This window comes from Hordeum vulgare, chromosome 1H (assembly GCF_904849725.1).
Source record: "Hordeum vulgare subsp. vulgare chromosome 1H, MorexV3_pseudomolecules_assembly, whole genome shotgun sequence".
In the NCBI taxonomy this organism is placed as follows: Eukaryota; Viridiplantae; Streptophyta; class Magnoliopsida; order Poales; family Poaceae; genus Hordeum; species Hordeum vulgare.
The window spans coordinates 509996336-510016936 of NC_058518.1; the positions used below are offsets into that span (position 1 = coordinate 509996336).

At 43.5% G+C, this 20601-nt stretch overlaps 1 protein-coding gene and 1 pseudogene across 1 annotated transcript; both read left to right on the forward strand.

Annotated features, from left to right (window-relative positions):
• Window positions 1–2310: 2310 nt before the first annotated feature.
• On the forward strand, window positions 2311–5804 carry LOC123402831 (annotated as a pseudogene).
• A 6753-nt stretch (window positions 5805–12557) lies between these two features.
• LOC123452069 (S-type anion channel SLAH2-like) lies at window positions 12558–14693 on the forward strand. The gene is made up of 2 exons (XM_045128647.1): window positions 12558–13165; window positions 13239–14693. The coding sequence occupies exons 1-2, from the start codon at window positions 12611–12613 to the stop codon at window positions 14433–14435; spliced, it is 1752 nt and encodes a 583-aa protein (XP_044984582.1). The 5' UTR covers window positions 12558–12610; the 3' UTR covers window positions 14436–14693.
• Window positions 14694–20601: the final 5908 nt, after the last annotated feature.

Sequence of the window (20601 nt, forward strand, 5' to 3'; positions counted from 1 at the left end):
TATAAGTCTTTCTAGAGATTTTATCATAAACTACATATGGTGTAAAATAAGTGAATTCATCCTCTAAAATATGTCTATATACATTTGTACGTAATTCATAGTGAAATCTCTAAAAAGATTTATATTTATGAGCGGAGGGAGTAGATTAGAATGAATGGACGGTTCTACTAGTTTCAAGGAACAGTAAAAGCATCTCCAACAGCAGCACAAAAATATCGGGCCTAATAAAAAAAAATTAACGCGTCATTATAGCAATTTTAAAGCGCGGGACCGGAGTATCTCCAACAGACGCGCGCTAGTAGGACGCCCAATCCAGCCCAATCTAGCGACCCCATCGGCAGCAGCACAGAGTTTGCTGCGCGCGCAAGCCGGCGCACCAAATATGATGCGCGCGATAGCGTTTTTTAGCATGCACCCAAATTTTTTTAACGCGCCCACTGTTTTCAGCGTTTGTTGGAGTTGTCCGACGCCCAAATAACGAATCTTTTAATGCGCGGAGCATTTTTTGAATGAGGTATGTTGAAGACGCATAACAAGGTCAGGGAGCATATATTACAATGCCAGTAGATGGAGTCCATCAAAATAGCGACCAGTGTACAACTCGATTGCATAATGTACCGATCAAAGGAAATGCTGTGAAGGCCATGGACGGAGGAGAACTCTACTTATGATCGTTAATACTAGTTACAGTTCCTTCATAATATATTTGTACCATTAATCATATAATACAATTCACTAGGAGTATAGCATGTCAGTTTATTTTTCATTAAGACCGTGTGGTACACTTGAGCACGAGCATACGCAACATCCCCACCACCCACCACCCACCACGCACACCAACTTTAGTCAACTGTAGTACATGAACAATCAAAAGCTTCCATTATCTTGAAAAAACTAATATGTACCTATAATTCTCTAATAAATATGATTATAGTTTTCTTTTCCAAACGTTTTATTCGTTTGAGCACGAGCTGGGCCACATTTCTTTGCATCAATCTTATCAGTCATACTCCTAGTGTTACTACTATTAGTATAGTCAAATTAATACAGCTATACTATTATTCAAGTGTAAAACAGACTCAGCAAAAATAATCTATCCACCACTTGCCGGCTCAGCACAGGAGAGCACAACACACGAGATATGTTCGTTCGATCCATCACATCATCTGTCAAAGTCGAGGTCACACACAAGAACTTCATGAATGCAAAGAAATGTGACATAACAAGCATTCGTGAACTTTAAAACATGTTAGCTCATTTCTAAAAAATGTTACTGCTTTCTCTTTCTGCACAAATTCAATTTCCTTTTGTGTTCTTAAAAAAAATTGGAATTTTGAAATTATTTTATCATTTCCTAAAAACTGTCCGTTATTTAAAAAAATCATATTTGAAAAAAATGTCCGGAAATCCAACAATTTTTCACATGGTATGAATAATGATTCGGATATTAAAAAACTGTGACACATTTTCAAGTAATCATTTTGCCATTTTGTAAATTATTTGTGTTTTGGAAAACACCGAAGTGTTGAACTCCGAAAACATTTTATCGGGGAAAACAAATATTGAAAACATAAATAATTTTGGAAATATCCGCACATTTTAGAAAGTATGATCACTTTTTGAAAATTCTGTATACATTAAAAAATGACTACCTTTTAAAAAACAATCAATTTTGAAAAAACAAGCAGTTTTTTAAACCGGAACAAAAAAATTAAAGTGCAAACAAAAAAATAATGGGAACAAAATGAGAAACCTGAACAAATGTGCAAAGAAATGTCTGTGACATCTAAAAACTATTACGAGTTTAGAAAAATATATGTGGCACTTAGAAAATGTATGCAAAATGTATATAATATTCGTGTGATTTAAAAAAATGTTTCATCCATTCAAAAAAGTGTAACATTTCAAGAATGTTCACAAGTTTCAAAAAATGTGCTTGTGACATTTTCAGAAAGAAGTGTATGCAATGTAAAAAAAGTTTGTGTGATGTAAGAAATGTGACATACCCTTAACACAATATACGTGACATGCATTTGGAATTTTTTTATAGAATTTTAAAAACGTGTAACAAGGTAAAACATGTTCATGTGGTTTTATAAAATGTTTATTATTGTAAAAAATGTAAAACATGTATTTGGAAAAATATTACCGTGTGAAAGAAACAATACGACGAAGGAAAACAATATTAAGATAATCAAGAAAGAAACAAAAGAAACCAAAAGTATAACAAAGAAAGAAAAAACAGATAAAACAAGTGAAAAAACAAAGTATAATGAATGGAAAAAAAAAACCAGCACGAGAGTCTGCGCAATGGGCCGGCTCAATTTGTAAATACCGGCTAAATCCTTAAAATAGATTGGGATCATAAAATTTGATGTGCTGATTTCAGGGATTGAGAGTTTAAGATTTAATTAAACTTTCGTCTATAAATTCAAGGTTTGTAAGTAGTCAGGCCATGTTGTCGAAGACCCTCTGGTCGGAGCCTCCACCAAGTTCTTTCACGTGCTCCTGGCTGCCAACCACGTCCTCTGTGTTGAAACAACCCAGGAGGAGTAGGAAGACTCACGTACACAATCTTAAGGAAGAAGATACGGGGACTTTGCCCGTTAAAAAAAAAGATACAGGCACTTTGGCACATGCGCGTAGTGCCTTTTCTTTTCTATTTTTTTTCTTCTCGCACACTGAAATGAATTACATGTATAGGCTTAAATAGCCAGACTCACATGAGTGTGAAGTTTTGGTGCTCGGGCACCTTGGTGCTCTTTTGTTGAAAAAATGGAAAAACATATTTAAAAGGTTCAAAAAAATTCAAAAACAATTCTGTAGAAACTTCTATGTATTCATTACGAATTAGTGAAATTTCATTTTGAAAAAGTACAATTTGGAAGTTATACAAAAATAACAAATTTTTGACCCAATAACAAAAAAAAACTCATTTAAAAATATATATTTATCATTTTTTTGTATGCCACGTGTGAAAGTAAAATCATTTAAAATTTTACGGATACATAACATACGTGTTTGTGTGTGTCTATGAAAAGTTTCAGTTTTTTTACGTTGTAGAAATATGGTTTTTGAAAATAGGCATCATAATACCCGTGTACCATTGCTAATTTCCGGACTCACATAGTCATTAACCCTACTACTATCATGCACACGCACACACACCTCGGCATGCATGCACACACACACACTCAACGGCCAGCCACACACATTGGCTTGATGCGGTAATTACCGGAGAAGGGTTTTCTTCGCTTTATATACAAAGCAACCAACGTTATATACAAATCTTTGCTCATCCGAGCGGCACATCAAGCCCAAAAAAACAAAAATAAAAAACAAATGCTGACAGCGTTAGCTCGATAAAGAGCGGAAGATCCGCCACAGCCGTGCCTTCCGGAGACAAACCACCACAGCCCAAGGCTTCGATCCGCCGCGTGCCAAGCAGCACCTCCAAGAAGGAATGCGACGTCAATGACGCTACTGCCCGAACGAGTCCTAGGGTTTCCCCCTGCACGTGAAAGGAGGTAGGGAATGGCTACCACCGACACCCTCCAGGAAGGAATGGTGGCACCCGCCGATGTCACCGCATCGAAGCCGGACGAACCGGCAAGGATTTCTCCCGCACTCCAAACCCCACCGCCCAACCGGAGCCGACCAGCCAAACCGCCGCCTAACCCCATGCGCCAGCACGGTTTGCGCCACCATCCATGCAGTCTCACTGCGAACACCAACACGAGGCCAAGGAGACCAGAGAGATGGGCCAAAGGATGAAGCAACAACACCGAAACCGAGCCAGAGGAAATCCACCTCCAACATCGATGTGCGGGAGGCTCGCGCCTCCGGCGCCGCCGCAGTTACCAACTGGACACGACAGCAGGGCATACCAGGCCACCCCTGGCACGGCCGAGCCCGAAACAGGCCCGCTAAGCCCTGCTGGCCATGCTGCAGAGGGCTGGCAACGGCACCGCCAGCATCCAGCCGCTCGTCGCAGCTTCCCCAACTCCCAAAAGTTCCACCGCAAACCCGCTCCGTCGTTGGCCTGCCTAGGCCCAGATGGTCCCCGCAGGGCCAAGATCTGGGCCAGGAGGTCGCCGCCAGATCGCGTCGCAGCTTCACCCCGCCGCCAACGACGACGTCGCCGCCCGGCCGTCCGCCCATGCCGCGTCAGGCAGCCCCGTCGCCACCTAGAACGTCGCAGCCTAGGAGCACCCCCCCCCCCCGGTGCAGCACCGCCCCACGTCGGAGAACCATCGGGAGGGGAAGGGTAGTGTGCCGCCGCCACCAGTGAACCAGGGCCAGGTCGGCCGCGGGTGCTAGCGGCGGTGACGGAGAGGAGAGGGAGAGGGTGGGGCTAGAGGAAGGGGAGGTTGGCCGCGGTCGGTCGCCCACGGGGGCGACACTGTCGCGGGAGAGGAGAGGGGGGTCGGGTTGTCCGATGTGGTAATTACTCAATTAACATTGACTACTAACTCAGACGTACAAGCTTGAGTCATCTCTATGTTTTTTGCAGAACATGATTAACAGCTCACACAGCCGATGTATGCCACAACTGATTATGCTCGTTTCTTTCTTCATCTCTTTCTGCTATGCAACTCGGCCGTTCGGACTCACGCAAACTATACTAACAAACTCAACAACACACACTGCTGACTTGCATATACGCAAATAATCTTTTCTCTTCGTGAGTACATGCCCGCAGCCAAGCTAGTGGTTGGACGGGACAACGTGCATGACACTCATAAATAAATATGATGAAAACTAAAACAAAAAGGTTAACTCCAACACTCTAGTGGATCTCTATCACACTCATAGTTGTCATGTGCATCACCTACCTTCTAAAGGTCGTCTTCTACTTCGAGCTGCCCGCCGTGAGTTTCATCACTCAGTGCATTTCAACTTCTTCTTTGTGCCATGGATCGCATGCCTCTTCCTTGTCAAGGGTGTTCCACACCCGGTGTCTGGGATCCACGACGTTGTTTGGTACCTTCTAATGGCACCCATCATCTGCCTTGACCTCAAGATTTATGGCTAGTGGATGTCCAATGGAGAGCTACGCCTTTCTAAGGTAGCCAACCCATCGAATCATCTTGCGGTCGTTGGTAAATTTGTCAGCGCGTTGCTCGGTGCTAGGATGGGCCTCCAGGGGCTGCACATCTTCTTATTTGACATCAGGTCGGCCCATTACACCGTGCTCTTCATCACTCTCTATAGGTAGCTCCCCACCAACGTGCAACTCCCCAAGGAGCTCCACCCAGTGTTCTTCCTTTTCGTCGCCGCACCTAGTGTTGCTTCCATGGCCTGGACGAGGACCTCTGGCGAGTTCAACAATGGTTCCAAGCTCCTTTACTTCGTCTAGCTATTCCTCTATGTGTCGCTAGTAGTGCACATCTACCTATTTAGGGGATGCAAGTTCTCCTTGACATGGTTGGCATACACATGTTGACACGGGCACTGGTGGCAGAGTTTTCAGGAACTGTCGTTGTCACACCGGTGTGCTAGCCACCACCATGTACCATGCCTTCATGCGAAAGGACCTCTTCCTCAACGACTTGTCCATCGCTATCACACGACGAAGGCCCAAGTTCAGCAAGATACTAGCGCACTTCCGGTCATCGAGCTCTTATGACAATGAGCTCGTTCTCTCCATCCCAAAGTTTAGTAATTCCAAGCAGTGCACATATTCTAATGACTCTAGCTCCAACTCTACAACAAGCAGTGTTGTTGGAGAGTCTCCGGTGGAACACGGGCACGGAAGAGTAGTGTTAGATGGTCGGTGCACAAGATGGTGCATGGATGCATGACTAGCTAATGTTGAATATGAGTAATAGTATAGAGTTCTCTATGATTTTTCTTCATTCTTTTTCATCTTTGTGAACATAACTGCACATCGTTGTAGATTATGAGCAATGTCCTTGAGCAATTGCATTGCCATGATAGTGATATAGTTGCTCGAAGGAATGGTTGAGCCTATAAATTTAGTGGTTATACTCACGTTTTTCAGAAATACACCTAAATCTTTGTTACATTTCTTAAACTTTATTCCCACCTCAAGTAACTCTATGGAGCTGAAAATTGCAAGAACAGTTACCAAAGGTGTATCAATTAAATGGACGTCCTAGTGTAGTTACAACTTTAGAACTGAGGTTCTTAAAGTTTCAAGACAAAGGAGAATTCACAAATTCATTTTTCCTGCGTGACCATGACATGATATTCCATGAGTGCTCATAAGGTTAACGCCGACCACACTTTAAGATTTAGTTATGCATATTTTTTCTAATGCCCAGATGACAGGTCGCATGTATGGTGTCCTCCTCACGACTGAAGAGGGACGAAGCTTGTCCTCGAGCACCAGCCCATATGCACTACATACGGTGAAGATACTAGTACGTTTGGGTCCCCTCGCAAGGACATCGTTGCCCAAGCACGAAAAAAATCTTGATCTTTAGGATTACTTGGACCATCAAACACTAGGAAGAATTGGTGTAACAGGTTGCCCCGCCATGCACCATTTCAACAAGTAGCATGCTCACCAAAGGATTCCAATGCGTTTTTCTTATCCCTTTTGATGCACCCCACTAGTATCTCCGGATCATACGCGAGAGACCACCTCATACTCGAGGTAAACCTAAAAACACTCATGAGAAAGATCAGAAGAGGGTGCGCCACATCCTTAATCAAGACCTCCCTCCCTGCTTGTCACATCAACTCGCCCCATTAGATGATGCGCACCATTAGTTATTCTTGCAAGTCCTGTAGTTTCCCCTCCAAGAAGCGCTCATCTATGGTGGGGAGACTATGACACCTCTCTTTAAATTTGCATTGACCATCTCAAGTGTTTGCATCACATCCTTCTTGTTGGCCTCACTGCACAATGGCCAAAACAAAATGGAGCATTTGGTTGGAATAATTAACTCGCTAGTAGCACTCGAATATATATGGAGGGCCTCTTTGATATGGCTTGGCTCAACACCGTTAGCACGGAAGATAACAATGTATCGTCTGCGAACAGAAGATGTGAGATGCATGGAGCTTGAGCACAAACTTTTACTGAAGACATTCATTGGCCTGCGATAACAGAGAAGACACACTACTCTTATCCAATCCACCAATTGATGAGAGAAACCCAACTGTTGTATCACTCACTCCGCACTATAACATATCTATGGAGGGCCACTTTGATGTGGTTTGGCTCAACACTATTAGCACGGAGAAATAACAATGTATCATTTGCGGACAGAAGATGTGAGATGCGTGAAGCTTGACCACAAACTTTTACTGAAGATATTCATTGGCCTGCTATATCCGAGGTGACACACTTATCTTTTTTGAATAAAATGGGTTTCCCCCTGCTCCATTTAATTGATAATGAAGCCACAAAGTATCAGTTTTACAGCCCAAAGTGCAAACACCAAGTAACATCAAATCCCAGAAACCATTACGAACTACTGAACTCCAAAAGCAAAAATAGCATCAGGATATATTACAGACGCAAAACACTGAAACTAAGTTTTATTGCCTCAGACAGAGGCATGCGAAGATTTCCAGGCGATACGAAGAAGCTCCCCCCGGAATTTGTCCAGCTTAGCGATGAATTGCCAAAGCACTCCTTCCTGAGTGGCGTCGCAGAGCACAACCCATTGCCGAAGAAAACTTCGTAGTTATACAAGAACGCAATCATACCTCTCCAAGACCGACCGTGGAAACAAAACTCATTTCTCAGTCTCCAAATACTCCACAAGGAGGCAGCAACAATCATATTTTGGACTGACATTTTCTTATGAAATTGCCATAAGGCACAAATATCATTAAAACAAGAGATATTGTGTAGTTGAAAAGACTCATCAAATAGATTCGAGACACATTTAGCAACCACACACTCAAATAATAGATGGTATACAGATTCCAATTCACCATAGAATAAACATGTAGGATCATCAACATTCCTACGCTTGGCTAGATTGTCTCTGGTTAAGATTTTATTATAAACACTCAATCAAAGGAAAACGTGGATATTTTGGGGGCATAGTACTTTCCAAAGTTTATCACCAATGGCAGAAGCCACTCCCCCAAAATTAACAGTGTTATAGAATGACTTCACAGAGTAAAGCCCATTTGGTTCCAACATCCAAATGAGGGTATCAGGGGTCTCAGATAAAGTAACAGCCTGGATAATTTCCAGCAACTGTTTCCATTTATCCAGACCCCTGTTATCCACACATCTCCTAAATGAGAGTTTAAGGTTTACTCCATCCCACACCTGAGAGATAGTGCAGTCAGGTTGGTTACAAATACAGAATAAATCCCATAATTGAACCTTGAGGGAACACTCCCCCAACCCATAAGTCATGCCAGAATTTAATGTTTTTACCATTACCGGTATTCCACTTATAAAAGTTCCTAGAGGCATTTAATGCCTAGGTAACGCTCTTCCAGAACGAAGAACCATTATCAGCTTTAGCCCAAAAAACATTGGGAGATTCAGTGTTATATTTGAATGAGATGACTTCTTTCCAGTCTTTCTTTTGGGTATCAGCAAACCTCTTACCCCATGAGGCTAGGAGGGCCATATTGAATTCCTTTAGGTTGGGAATCCCCATCCCTCCAAAGGATTTCTTCCTGGAGATCAGTCCCCAATTGGCCAAATGATACTTATGTTGGTCCCCCATATTCCCCCAGAAAAAGTGGGCCATCTGTGAATTAATAGCATCTATTGCCCGTTTGGGGAATTTGATAACCGCCATAAGGTAAGCAGGGATACTAACAATGGAGGCACATAAAAGAATCAGTTTACCTCTATGAGTAAGATGCTTACCCAACCATCCAGAAATGCAACTAATAATCCTATCAATAATTAGCTGAAGGTCTTCCCTACGTAGCTTGTCATAGTGCAGAGGCACTCCCAAATACTTAATGGGGAAGGAACCAATTTTGCAACTAAAGATTTGGGCAAACGTTTTAGTCATCTCTTCCTCAATGTTAATAGTCAGTAGATTACTTTTATGAAAGTTGATTTTCATCCCGGACAAATTTTCAAAGCAAGAAAGGATCCATTTAAATTTTTTGGCCTTGTCACAAGAATTTGCTAAGAACAACAAGGTATCATCAGCATACTGTAGGCTAGTAATACCCCCTTTAAAGACATGAGGCAGAAGCCCTGAGATCAAGTTTTGTTGGGAAACTTTAACTAGCATTTTAGAAAAAACATCTGCGAACAGATTAAAGAGAAGGGGAGAGATAGGGTCCCCTTGCTTGAGGCCTTTACCACCAAAAAAGTAGGGACAAGTCACATCATTAATGCGGACACTAAAAGTACTTCTACGAATCACACTTTTAATCCAGGAAATCCACTTGGGACCAAATCCCCTAGATTTTAGCATTTCAAAAAGAAACTCCCAGCTCACTCTATCATATGCTTTTTCATAATCTAGTTTGAGCACAAGCCCCTGAGTTTTGGAGCGCTTAATTTCATGAATCACTCCATGTCCTAACACCACACTCTCGAGGATAAATCGCCCTTTGATAAAAGCAGTTTGATTGGAAGAGATGAATCTATCTCCAATGGGAGATAACCTGGAAGTCATAGCTTTGGTGAGAATTTTAACTGCACAGTTCCCAAGACTAATAGGTGTAAATTTCTTCATGTCCTTGGCATCTACCTCTTTAGGAATTAACAAAATTATGGCAAAGTTCAACTTATAAATGTCAATCTTTCCTTTTTCATAATCTCTTACCATGGCCATGAAATCATTTCTGATCAGATCCCAGAAAGACTCGTAGAACAGAAACGAGAGGCCATCAGGGCCCGGAGCACCATGTGCATAGGAGCTGAAAATGGCATCTTTAATTTCCTCCACAGAAAGTTTTTTTTTTGTAAGGATTCGTTTTCCTCGTGAGTCACTAATTCATCCTCCTTCCAAAAGGAAGGACCCAGACTTATATTATGCTTTTGTTCATAATCAAAGAGCTTTTTATAGAAAGATGTAGCAACCTCCAACATCTCTTTGGTAGAATGAACAGGGCCATTTTCACTATTCAACTCATATAAATGGTTTTTCCTATGACGGTGGTTAGCTAAGGCATGAAAGTACTTATTGTTTTTGTCACCATCTTTGATCCTCCTATCTGTGGAACGCTGCCACAAGGCAGTTTCTTCTTTTTTCCAAATTTCATCTAATTCTTTCTTAATCTCCTCCATCCAATTCCTATATGCGTCATCTAATCTGTTAGATTCCGAGAAGACATCCAGGATGTCAAATTCTTGGAGAAGATCTTTTTTCTTCTTCTTCAAAGGAGCCTCTAAATTGACACTCCAACCCTTAATCTTTTTTCGTAAAATTCTAGTTTTGTTCAACCAGCTATCAATTGCCACATCAAGGCAGGACTTATTTGCCCAAGTCCTGCGAACCAACTCTCTGAAATCGGGTTGGTCCAGCCACCATTTCTCAAAACGAAATGGTTTAGGGGAGGTAACCCTCCTAGATTTAGTATCCAAAAGGAGAGGGGTATGATCGCTCCCAACACGTGGGAGAGCAGACAGGACAGATAAAGGGAAGTGAGCATCCCAGGATGTGGATACAAACACACGATCTATCATCGGCAAAATAGGGTCATCCTGGTTGTTACTCCAAGTATAGCTCCTATTAGCAATTTTAATTTCCATGAGTCCCCATTTATTAATCCAATCATTGAACAGATAAGAGAACTGGTTATTAATCAACCCATTGTTCTTGTCAGTAACATACCTAACTACTTCCTCCGTTCCTAAATATAAGTCTTTTAAGATATTTCACTAGAAGTCTACATACGGAGCAAAATGAGTGCAAAATGAGTGAATCTACAATATAAAGTATGTCTATATACATCCGTATGTAGTTCACTAATAAAACCTCTTTAAAGACTTATATTGAGGAACGGAGGGAGTAGATTAAAGTCACCACCAAGGAGTACGTGATATGATACCTGATGCATGTCATCATGCACCTCAGCAATGAATTCAACTTTGTGCTCACTGTATGCACTACCGTAAATCGCTATAAAATGCCATAAGAAACCATCATCTTTATTCTTAACAGTAACTATCATACAAAAAAAATATTAATAAAGCCAATGATTTCAAAGACATCATTTCGAAGGCCCACAAGGATGCCACCAGCAGTGTTAACAGCAGGCAGAATATGCCAGCAAAAGTTAATCCCATTAGCAATGGATTTGAAAACGTGGTTCTCTATATTTTCTCTTTTAGTTTCAAATATGAGAAAAGCGTTGCTAATTCCTCGAGTCACACTTATCTTATAGTATTCATCAATTGATGAGAAAAACCCAACTGTTGTATGACTCGCTCCAGAAATACCCAGTCCGGTGCAAACACGCTATGCTCCTAGGGCACAAGAACATCAAGAATGGTTGTCAATCTATTAGCCAAACATTTAGCTATTACTTCCTCCGTTTCTAAATATAAGTCTTTTAATAAATTTCACTAATGATCTACATACGGAGCAAAATGAATGAACATACATTGTAAAGTATGTCTATGTACATTCGTATGTAGTTCACTAGTGAAATCTCTAGAAAGACTTATATTTAGAAACGAAGGGAGTACTTTATAGATCGCATTGCAAAAACGATAGGCCTGAAATCGGTGTCTCTGAAATAATCTGACTGGGCACCAATCCGGCGAGTGCATGATTTGATCTGCTTAAGATATGCTAATATTTGTTTGATTAGTTGCAATGCAGCCACTTTTTTAGTCAAAATTGCTAGCTGGTTTATTAATTCTTCAAGCAAGTTGGCATATAGGATCTCTATTTAAGAAAGGGTAGTGATCGTGGAGCTAATTAACATATGGCTCACATGTGCTCTTCATTAATTAATTCCTGTTCTAAATAAAATGTATATGAAATGAAAGCTGCTTATGACGTGTAAGACTTTGTTACAACGTGATGCAAGATGTCCCCTGATTAATTTCCACCACTCATTGGTGTTAAGGTTTCCAGCTATGTTTGTACAACTAACGGCAAGTCGTGGTGAATGGTGCACACGTACTTGGGTTTTCCCGTTAACCAACAAACCAAACAAATAATTTGGGATAATCATGTTGGAGGGCTATTTTCTTCATGATTATTTCGGTGGCAATTTAACGGAAACTGGAATTCATAAATTATGAATAAACCAAATGGAATTAACCATTTAAATCGAATGCCCTTCTTTTATTATATGTGTACAAGTACCAACAAAACCATAATATCCTGAAAAATCTTCTCAAGACAAATCTACACTTGTCATTTTCCAGCTTCAAAACTCAAGATTGAAGCAACATTATATTGGTCAATCAATCAAATGAAATCTTTGCCAACTGGAAAAAGGTCTCTATCAGATCACAACAAAGTATACACATATACCTTCTTTACAATTCCTCCCTATTCTTAACAGGTTATCTGAAGTTAAAACGTAATTACGAGTAGCTAACCAGAGAAGCAGTTTCACCGTCAAAGGACTGCTCGCCATGTGTGTATATAAGGTGGCCACGGTGATGTACATGTATCCACGACGAACTGACTACCCCTCCTGCCAGAGTTGGGTTTACCACACGGCTTGTTGGCTTGTTGCCATGGCGTGCAGGGAGACCGGCATCAGCAGAATACGGACCGGCACTAGCGGCGGCATGACGAAGGATGCCGCCGTGGCGGTTCACGGCGAGCCTACGCGGGGGAACACGCCGTTGTCCGTCTCCTTCAGCATGCCGGGCTCGCCGTCCGGGCTCCACCTCGCGCAGGCGCGACACCGCATGCTGCCGTCCGCCCACGCCAGCATCGCCGAGGTGCACGCCACTCCGGTGCTGCCAAGCGAGTCAGAGGCCGAGGGTCGCCATCCCGTCGTGCCGCAGCTCCTGAAGCACCCGCAGGCGTCGGTGGTGATCGAAAGTGCCGGAGAGGGGCCGCGGAGCAACAGCACGCGCGAGCTGGACCGCCAATTCGACCAGTTCAGGACCTTCTCCGGCCGGCTCAACCGCCAGATCTCCAACCTCCGTGGCCTGCCTCAGGACCCGACGGGGACCGACGTCGAGCACGGTGCAGTGTCCAAGCTCTTGGAGGAGGACACCGACGTCCCCACCGCCGACCGCTACTTCGCCGCCCTCGAAGGACCCGAGTTCGACACCCTTCGTGTATGTACCAAACATTCACACCCCTTACGATAAAACCAAGGACGAGGTCTCTAACTAAACTGTGGACATGCAGTCAACAGAGGTGGCGGTGCTGCCCAAGGACAAGCCATGGCCGTTCCTTCTCCGATTCCCGATTACCGCATTTGGGATGTGCCTTGGCGTGAGCAGCCAGGCGATGCTATGGAAGACGCTTCAGTCGGAGCCCTCCACGGCATTCCTCCACGTACACCCTGCCGTCAACCACGTCCTCTGGTGGGTCTCCGTCGCCCTCACCGGCATCGTCTCCATCACCTACCTCCTCAAGGTCGTCTTCTACTTCGAGGCCGTCCGCCGCGAGTTTCACCATCCTGTGCGCGTCAACTTCTTCTTCGCGCCCTGGATCGTCTGCCTATTCCTTGTCAAGGGCGTGCCGCATCCGGTGTGGAAGATCCACCATGTCGTCTGGTACGTTCTCATGGCGCCAATCCTCTGGCTCGACCTCAAGATCTATGGCCAGTGGATGTCCAGTGGCGAGCGGCGCCTCTCCAGGGTGGCCAACCCATCCAACCACCTTGCCATCGTTGGCAACTTCGTCGGCGCTCTACTCGGCGCCAGGATGGGCCTCAGGGAGCTGCCAATCTTCTTCTTTGCCGTCGGGTTGGCCCACTACATTGTGCTCTTCGTCACCCTCTATCAACGGCTCCCCACCAATGTACAACTCCCCAAGGATCTCCACCCGGTCTTCTTTCTTTTTGTCGCCGCGCCTAGCGTCGCATCCATGGCCTGGACAAGGATCTCCGGTGAGTTCAACGATGGTGCCAAGCTCCTTTACTACATCTCGCTCTTCCTCTTCATGTCACTCGTGGCACGGATCAACCTCTTCCGAGGGTTTAGGTTCTCGCTGGCATGGTGGGCGTACACATTCCCGATGACGAGTGTGGCCCTGGCGACGGTATTGTATGCATCAGAGGTGGACAACTTGGTGACGCGGGCAATGGCACTGGGCCTTTCAGGGATTGCCGTCATGACCGTCATCGCAATGCTGGCCACCACCATGTACCATGCCTTTGTTTGCGGAGACCTCTTCCCCAACGACGTCTCCATCGCCATCACAAAGCAGAGACCTAAATTCAGCAAGATTCTCACGCACCTTCAGACGTCCGGCTCCGATATCAAGGAGCTCGTTCTCTCCATCCCCAATTTCAGTTCAAATTCCAAGCATGGCGTCTACTCTGACGACTCCGACTCCAATGCTAGGACGAGCAACGACGACTCGGTGAGGGTCCGATGACTCACATGCATGGAAGAGAATAATGGCGTTAGATGGTGCCACAACACGTTGTGTTCAGGGAATGCACGCACATCTGGCTTAGATTGATGAGTACAAACTCATTTGTACATAACGCTTTCTCTCTGTTTGTTTAAATATCACAATTTGCCAATTTTGCTGCACACAGCGGCGATTGGCGGCAATAACCTCGAGCAATGTGATATGATTGTGGGAATTAACTGTTGGGTTTGTAAAGTTAATGGTTATATCTAAGTTTGTCAGAAGTGTACATAGTTCTCAGTTACTCCCTCCGTTCCTAAATATAAGTCTTTAAAGATAATTCACTAGGAGTCTACATACGGAGCAAAATGAGTGAATCTACACTCTAAAGTATGTCTATATACATCCGTATATAGTCCACTAATGAAACCTCTTTAAAGACTTATATTTAGGAACGGAGGGAGTACATTTCTAGAACTTTATTGTCATCTACATGTAATAAGAATGTATGGCCTAGTGTGCGCAACTTTGGAAGTGAGATTTTCAAAATTTTAAGGAAGAGGAGCATTAGACAAAATAATTATTCTTTGTTCATTCCTATCCGACCGTGGCATCATGAAGTGGTATCTTCAAAGAGGACTCCCAAACCTCCTGTATTTCAACGGAAACCCCTATATGTCCGCGAAGCTGTTTGACCTACGAAATCTGGTATTTAAAAAAAACTGTGAAGTTTTGCGGAGTCCGGACATCCGGATAACAATCAATAAAGCATCACGTATCCACGCCCTCTCTCTTCTCTATCCTAAAAAAATAAAGCGAACGAAAGACGGCACATAGCATCACCGGAGCCACAACGAGGGTTGCCGCCGGCGAGTGCTCCATCCCCGTCGCCACCTCCTCCTATTTCTCCACTCCTCCCCCTCCCCCCTCCCCCCCTCCACCCCCTCGCTACTCGTCTTCCCACACCTATCATGAATGGGCAGCTCGAGTTTGGCTGCGGAGCCTGGACCTCGCCTGGCATTCCAACGAGTGTTGAAGCACGCGATGGATATCATTATTTCTTTACCTTCACGGATGATTTAAGTAGATAAGGGTATATTCACTTGATAAAACACACGTCTGAAGTTTTGAAAAGTTCAACCAATTTCAGAGTGAAGGTGAAGATCATCCTGATAAGAAGATCAAATATCGATGATATAATCGTGGAGGTGAATATTTGAGTTATGAGTTTGGTATGCAGTTAAGACAATATGGAGATTGTTTCACAACTCACTCCACCTGGAACACCCTAGTGTAATGATGTGTCTGAACGTCGTAACCGTACTTTATTGGATATGGTCCATTCTATAATATCTCTTATTGATTTGCCTCTATCATTTTGGGTTTATGCATCAGAGAAAAATACAATTACTTTAAATAGGACACCATCTAAATCCGTTGAGACGACACTGTATGAATTATGGTTTGGCAAGAAGTCTCGGTAGTTGTTTCCTTAGAGTTTGGGGATGCGACACTTATGTCTAATAAGCTCGAACCCAAAGCGGAAAAGTGATACCCTAAATCAACAGTTGGGTATACCTTCTATCACAAATCCGAAGGCAAGGTCTTTATTGCCAGGAATAGATCCTTTCTAGAGAAGGAGGTTCTCTCAAAAGAAGTGACTAGGAGGAAAGTAGAATTTGATGAGGTTATCAAACCTTCACTCACATTCGAAAGTAGCACAACGCAAAAAGGTGTTCGTGTGATGCATACACAAATTGAAGAAAAAGCTAATGATGATGATCATGCAACTTCGGATCAAGTTACTACCGAACCTCGTACGTCGACAAGGACACGTACTGGCCCAAGTGGTACAGTGATCCTATCTTGTAAGGCATGCTGTTAGACAACGATAAACCTACGAACTATGAGGAAACGATGATGGGCCCGGATTCTGACAAATGGCTAGAGGCCATGTAATACGATGTAGGATCCATGTATGATAACCAAATATGTACTTTGGTAGACTTGCCCGGTGACCGACATATCGTTGAGGGTAAATGGATCTTTAAGAAGACAGACGTTGATCGTAATGTCAATATCTATGAAGCTCGACTTATCGCAAAGAGGTTTCCAACAAGTTCAAGGAGTTGACTACGACGAGACTTTCTCACCTAGCGATCCTAAGTCTGTTGGGATTATCTTAGCAGTTGCTTCATTTTTTTGATTATGAAATCTCGCAGATAGATGTCAAAGTAGTGTTTCCTTGACTGTTTCCTTAAGGAAATGTTGTATGTGATACAGTCGAAAAAAAATTCGATTCTAAGGATGCTAAAAGGGTATGCAAGCTCCAGCGATCCTTCTATGAACTGGTGCAAGCATCTCAGAGTTGGAATATATGCTTTGATAAGGTGATCAAAGCTTTTGGGTTTATACAAAGTTTATGAAGAAACTTGTATTTAAAAGAAAGTGAATGGGAGCTCTATATCATTTCTGGTAAGTATATGTGGATGGCATATTATTAATTGGAAATGATGTAGAATTTCTAGAAAGGGTATAGGGTTGTTTGAAAGGAGTTTTTCAAAGGAGGACCTGGGTAAAACTGCTTACATATTGGGCATTAAGATCTATATAGATAGATGAAGGCGCCTAATAAGACTTTCACAGAGCACATACCTTGATGAGATTTTGAAGGAGTTCAAAATGAATCGGTCAAAGAAGGAGTTCTTGCCTATATTATAAGGTGTGAAGTTGAGTAAGACTCAAGGTTTCGACCATGACAGAATAAAGAGAAAGGATGAAGGTCATCCCCTATGCATTAGTCATATGCTCTATATTGTATGCTATGTTGTGCACCGCACCTGATGTGTGCCTTGCCATGAGTCCGGCAAGCGAGTACAAGAGTGATCGAGGAGTGGATCACCAGACAGCGGTCAAAATTATCCTTAGGTACCTAAAGAGGACTAAGGAAATGTTTCTTGGTTATGGAGGTGATAAAGAGTTTGTCGTAAAGGGTTACGTCGATGCAAGCTTTAACACCGATCCAGATTACTGTGTGTAGCAAACCGGATACGTATAGTGGAACAGTCATTTGGAATAGCTCCAAGTGGAGCGCGATAGCAGCATCTACAGTATGACACAAAGATTTGCAAAGTACATATGCATCTGAATGTTGCAGACACGTTGACTAAAACCTCTCTCACAAGAAAAAATATGATCAAACCCCAGAACTCATTGGGTGCTAATCACATGGCGATGTAGACTAGATTATTGACTCTAGTGCAAGTGGGAGACTGTTGGAAATATGCCCTAAAGGCAATAATAAATTGATTATTATCATATTTTCCTGTTCATGATAAATATTTATTATCCATGCTAGAATTGTATTGAATGAAAACTTAAATATATGTATGGATATATAAACAACATTGTGTCCCTAGTGAGCCTCTACTAGACTAGCTCGTTGATCAAAGATGGTCAAGGTTTCCTAACCATAGACATGAGTTGTCATTTGATAACACGATCACATCATTAGAAGAAGGGTGTGATGGACATGACCCAACTATAAGCCTAGCATTTGATCGTATCGCTTAGTTTATTGCTACTGCTTTCTTCATGCCAAGTATTTGTTCCTAAGACCATAAGATCATGCAACTCCCTGACACCGGAGGAATACCTTGTGTGCTATCAAACGTTACTTCATAGTTGGGTGATCATAAAGGTGCTCTAAGGTATCTTTGAGGGTGTCTGTTGGGTTGGCGTGAATCGAGACTGGGATTTATCACTCCGTATGACGAAGTGGTATCTCCGAGCCCTCTCGGTAATGCAGCATCACAAGAAGCTTGCAAGCAATGTGACTAATGAGTTCATCACGGGATCTTGCATTATGGAACGAGTAAAGAGACTTGCCGATAACGAGATTGAACTAGGTATGGAGATACCGATGATCGAATCTCGGACAAGTAACATACTGACGGACAAAGGGAACTTCATACGGGATTGATTGAATCCTTGACATCGTGGTTTGAACGATAAAGATCTTCATGAAATATGTAGGAATCAATATGGTCATCCAGGTCCCGCTATTGGTTGTTGACTGGAGGGGTGTCTCGATCATATCTACATGATTCTCGAATTCGTAGGGTCTGCACACTTAATCTTTGATGATGCTAGGATAGTACTGCGATATGTATGTTGGTGTACAAATGTTGTTTGGAGTCTCGGATGAGATCTTGGACATCACGAGGAGCTCCAGAATGGCGTGGAGGTAAAGATTTACATATGGGAAGTCATATTTTGGCTACCGATTTGTTTTTTTGATTTTTGTCAGTATTGTACCGGGAAGCTTATGGAAGGTTTTGGAGGATTTTGGAGGGGTCCGAATGTCCATGGAGGGTTTCACCATGCCCCTTAGGCCAACATGGGCTGTAGGGGGTGCCCTAGCCTTGTTGGGACAACCCCCAAGGGCCCATGCGGCTCGTAAGGAAGAATCCCTAAGGGGGAAGGCACCCCTCCTCCCCTAGGGCGCCACACCCCTCCCTTCAAGGAGGGGTCAAGGTTGTGCCCTCCCCCCTTTGCACCTTGCCTCCTATGAATAGTGGAGGGAAGGGGAGGGTTGAACACATCAAGTCCTCTTCCTTGAGGCAACCCTCTCCCTCCCGTCTCTCCCGTTCTTTTTCGTTCGTAGTTCCGGAGGCGCTTGGCGGAAGCCCTTCTGGCACTGCTCCACCACCATCTCCATCATGTTGTCGTGTTGGTCGAGATCCCATCTACTTATCCGCCCTCGCTTGCTGGATCAAGGAGGTGGAGACGTCATCGAGCCACACTTGTGTTGAACGCGGAAGTGTCGTCTGTTCGGTGCTGGATCGCGATTGCATCGTGAAGAGTACGAATACATCAACCGTGTAATATACGCTTTCGCTTAACGGTCTATGAGGGTACGTATACACTCTCCCATCTCATTGCTATGCATCTCCATAGATGTGTTCGTAGAAAATTTTTTGTTTCCCATGCAACGTTCCCCAACACATTTCACCGAACACTTATCGAGCGTGATCACCCCCATAGTAGCATCCGTATGGGCATATGGTACCAGGGCGGTGGACTGACAGGAGTTGTGGAACGGCGGCAAGTCCTACGTGAACGGCGGCAAGCCACGTAGGTCAGGAACAGACTTGGCGGGCAGTCGAGCGATACGACAACGAAGGCGGCAAGGGAGGATCCGAGTATGGTTTTGGGTGTGCCGGAGGTGTCGAAGTCCTACGTGACGGATATCCTGACTCCTACAAAGCCCCTCTGGCTTACCTGTAGTTTACGGGATTTTGTACTACCTGACTGATCCAAGGGCAGATACGGGACGGCATTGGATGGCCAAGTGTGTCCGAACTTACGGACCATTTGAGGGTCCGCTTTGAAGATACCCTTAATGGTTGAATTTTGAATTTCGACCTGACCAATCTCCAAAGCTTCATGTGTTTCCTTTCTATCTCCTTCCTATATGAGTTTTTAGTGTAAAGACATTTTTGGACTCATGCCTTGCTCCATGAAAAGAGACAAAGTTGAAGATAACGAATCAAAATGGGCGAACACAAGACCAGTTCATGGGAACGCCGACAACATAGTATATGTAGTAGTTTCATTAGTTTGAAGATACCGACAACATAGTATTCGTATTTTTCCTATATTTGTCCTTAATGCGGTGGTTTGCAGGCAGCCTCATACAGAGATGATACGAGGTACTCCCTCCGTTTCAAAATATAAAACCTTTTACGGATTTCACTATAAGACTACATACGGAGCAAAATGAGTGAATCTATACTCTAAAATATGTCTATGTACATCCATATGTAGTTTGTAGTGCAATCTCTAAAATGTCTTATATTTAGGAACGGAGGGAGTATTTGATTGGATCAAATTCTTTTTATGTTTGACCGGTTTCGTATGTTTCACGAGCATTTGAAAAGTCCGGCTGTTATCTAACCATGGCGTACCTACCTACACTGTACATCTGACGGAACCGACACGCATTCATCACCACCACCTGCCTATGACCCCATTGATTGCTCACTCTCCCCCCACGCTCCATCTCTGTACACCTCAGGCATCACCTATCGAATTATGCCAGTACTAGCTAGCATCATGACCAAATTACGCCGACGCCTGCACGCTAGATGCAGATTGCTACTACTAGCATGATTTACAGTCACGC

Excerpts from the sequence above, each read along its gene's own strand:
- LOC123452069 (XM_045128647.1), top strand. The coding sequence starts at position 12,611 with ATGGCGTGCAGGGAGACCGGCATCAGCAGAATACGGACCGGCACTAGC. Across the intron at positions 13,166-13,238 it reads CCGAGTTCGACACCCTTCGT|TCAACAGAGGTGGCGGTGCT; the intron begins GTATGTACCAAA and ends GTGGACATGCAG.